General features: G+C 34.8%; 1 protein-coding gene across 1 annotated transcript; it reads right to left on the minus strand.

Annotated features, from left to right (window-relative positions):
- Window positions 1–972: 972 nt before the first annotated feature.
- On the minus strand, window positions 973–3,096 carry LOC135961383 (uncharacterized). Its single transcript, XM_065512883.1, has one exon. It carries the CDS (start codon window positions 3,094–3,096, stop codon window positions 973–975), a length of 2,124 nt encoding a protein of 707 aa, XP_065368955.1.
- Window positions 3,097–3,319: the final 223 nt, after the last annotated feature.

Raw genomic sequence — 3,319 nt, forward strand, 5'->3', positions numbered from 1 at the left:
TTAGCAAGCTACAAAAGACTTTATTTGAGTCACAACTTCTTATATATAGACAGCATCCATAAGCCCGAATTGAGGCATCTGCAAACCCATGAATTTGGATTGATGCTGAAGAAGTGGTGTGGACGAATCTTGGGATTTCAATAGAATCAATTTTCAACAAATTATCCTTAAAATTTTCCCATGCAGTATTAAGTCGCATAGGTATTGATTCATCCCAGTCGAGTTTCTGAATCCAAAGTTCTTGAAGAAGCATTTTGGATTTTGTTATTATTGGGCATAAAAGTCCGAGTGGATCAAACAACCTAGAAGAAACCGACAAAATGTTTCTTTTTGTTGCTTTTAGATTTTTAAAATTATCTTCCAAATGAAACTTGAATGAATCATTCTTCGGAACCCAATGTATGCCCAAAGCTTTAGCTGAATCGGAATCTGCATGTAATAATTTTTCTTTACAATCAGAAACATTAAATTCGGGGTGATTTGAAAACCATTTTGTTAAATGAAATCTAGCGGAACTCAATATTTGAGTCACTTGATCTCGAATAGTTAAAAGTTCATCAAAACTATCGGCACCAGTTAGCAAATCGTCAACATAAAAATCACGGCGAATAACATTTGCCCCGATGGGCAAAGTCTCTTTGTACAAATCGCTCAAATAAATTAAACATCTGATCGCTAAAAACGGTGCAGAAGAAGTACCATAAGTTACGGTGTTTAAACGGAACACCTGTAGCGGATCAGAAGAATTTTGTCTCCAAAGGATCATTTGAAAATTTCTATCATTATCGCCAACCAAAACTTGGCGGTACATTTTTTCAATATCAGCAGTGATCACAAATTTATGATAACGAAAACGGATAAGAGTCGCATATAAATCTTCCTGCACAGTAGGCCCAACCATTAATATATCATTGAGCGAAGTCCGTGAAGAAGTACGACACGAAGCATCAAAAACTACACGAACTTTGAGGTCTACTCTTTCATAAAATCGTGATACATTTCTCTCATATTTTCGTCATTAGAAAGTTTGCGCTCAAGCGCTAAATATCGCCGTTTGGCAGTATCAAAAGATGACCCTAAAAGATTAGTATCCGATTTGAAAGGAAGTGAGACTTCAAAACGTCCTGACGGTAAACGTCGAACCGAATTCTTAAAATTGTCCTCACATTTTTGCTGTTCCTCATTATAAATCCATGTTTGTTCATGAGAAACTTCTTCAAGTTCCCAAAATTTACGTACAATTGAATCAATAGCTTCCTCGTTTTCTATAATGTTGCTAACATGACATATTTTTGAACTAGAGCCCTTTGACTGATCACATTTTCCAGCAACAATCCAGCCAAGAGATGTTTTCTGAAGAACTGGTAGGCTCGGATTAGACTTAATTTGTCCAACACATAATAGTTCAAAGAACATTTCACCACCAATTAACAAATCTACTTTCTGAGGTTTATAAAATTCAGGATCTGCCAATTCAACATTTCTTGGAATATTCCAATTAGTAGTGCAAATCCTGCGATCAGGTTGGAAATTCGTAATTGAACTCAACACCCAAAACTTTGAAGAGAATTGAGTGGAATTAACCCTCGACATAACGGAGATCTCTATATTAGTTTTAGCTACAGAACTAACTTCACCAATGCCTGTTAAATTTAATCTGCCTCCTTTTCGTTTTATTCTAAGCCTTTGAGCAAGTTCCTCGGTAATCAAATTTGTCTGTGAACCGGAATCTAATAATGCTCTTGCAAGTATGTAATCACCAGAACTACATTTTACTTTTACCACAGCTGTGGCAAGAATAACATTCACATCAGATGCTGAATGATTTACTGCAGCATTAGAAGTTGATGGAAGATCTGGCGAAAAATTCGACGCAGTATTCGCACTTTGAGTTTCAGAACTATAGCGATGCAAAAGCTTGTTATGTGCTCCGCCGCAAACTCTGCACTTTTGAGAACTACATCTCGCTACGGTGTGACCTTTTTTAAGGCAATTTATACATGCAGGTGCAGCTTTTATAAAGTCAAACCTTTGAAGAACTGGCACTGTTGCGAAAAAGGAGCAATTGTATATATTATGCTCAGCAGATTTACAGAATAGACATTTTTCAACAGGTTGTTTCGATTTTGTTACAGATAGTGATGTCTTCGAATGTTTCTTAGGCACGAATTCATTTTTATTTTTAGAGTTTTTGGGCTTTGAACCCGAAGATTCATCAGCCGAAATGTGCTGGTACCTTTTGTTTAACATGGCCTCGCAGTCAGACCAAAGTGGGAGCTTTTCGAAATCAAGCTGTTCTTCCCATTTGGATTTAGTGACTGGATCAACTTTCGACATCACTAGATGAATTAAAATCGCATTAGAAATCTTTTTATCATCGCCAATTGACAATAAAGAATCATAAATGGCGGAAACCGTGTCAATCATGTTTCTCAAAGCTGGAGCTGAAGGGTTACTAATCTCAGGGAGATCGAATAATTTTGAAATATTTTTCAGAAAAATTAGACAGTCATTATCATAAACTTTTTTCAAGCTCGCTAATGCCTTGGGGTAATTTTCTTCAGTTACTTGAAAAGCTTTAACTGTTCCTAAAGCCTCATCAGTTAAACATGATATAAGATGGTTAAATTTCTCAATATCTGTCAATGTATGATCATTGTGTACCAAATTCTCAAACAAGCTCATAAAATTTTTATAATCGGAATATTTTCCGCTGAATTTAGGGAGCCGCATATTTGGAAGCCTAGAATGATGAGGTTGCATGAATGAAGTTTCCTGCAAGCTCGGTCTTCTATTCTTGGCCTGAAGACTTAACAATAGAGACTTCGTGGTAACACATAAATCTTCAAGCTCGGATCTGTCGTCATTTGTCGGATCTAAAATATCCAATTCCGACTGAAACTCCATAGCTTGAGCGATATGGTCTTTTAAAATTTCCAATCGACAATCGATCTCAAAGGTATTGAAAGAAATAGTCTTTTCAATAATTGACCTTTTTATTCTTTCAATATTTTCAACAACTTTGGCTTTTCGCTGAATCAGTTTTTCCAAATTTTCTGAGACAGGATTATTTTGATGTTTCTTTCCACCAGCCATATCGAAATCAAAATATTTAAATAAATTTAAAAACAGAAAAAATTTCTAAAATTTCACAGAAACAAATTTATTTTCTTCCAAATAAATAATGGGTAATATGATCAAAAAAAAGAAATCGATTAAAATTTAACTTGACAAAAAATAATTTTCTTTCTCGTTAAACTTTAAATAAATGAGAAAAATTCACGAAGTCGTTTTTTTAAAATTCTCTTTTTTTTTTTTT

The sequence above is a fragment of the Calliphora vicina genome, chromosome 5, assembly GCF_958450345.1.
Source record: "Calliphora vicina chromosome 5, idCalVici1.1, whole genome shotgun sequence".
Classification (NCBI taxonomy): Eukaryota; Metazoa; Arthropoda; class Insecta; order Diptera; family Calliphoridae; genus Calliphora; species Calliphora vicina.

What these genes read in the sequence shown, in the direction of transcription:
- LOC135961383 (XM_065512883.1), bottom strand. Translation starts at nt 3,096, where the DNA reads ATGGCTGGTGGAAAGAAACATCAAAATAATCCTGTCTCAGAAAATTTG.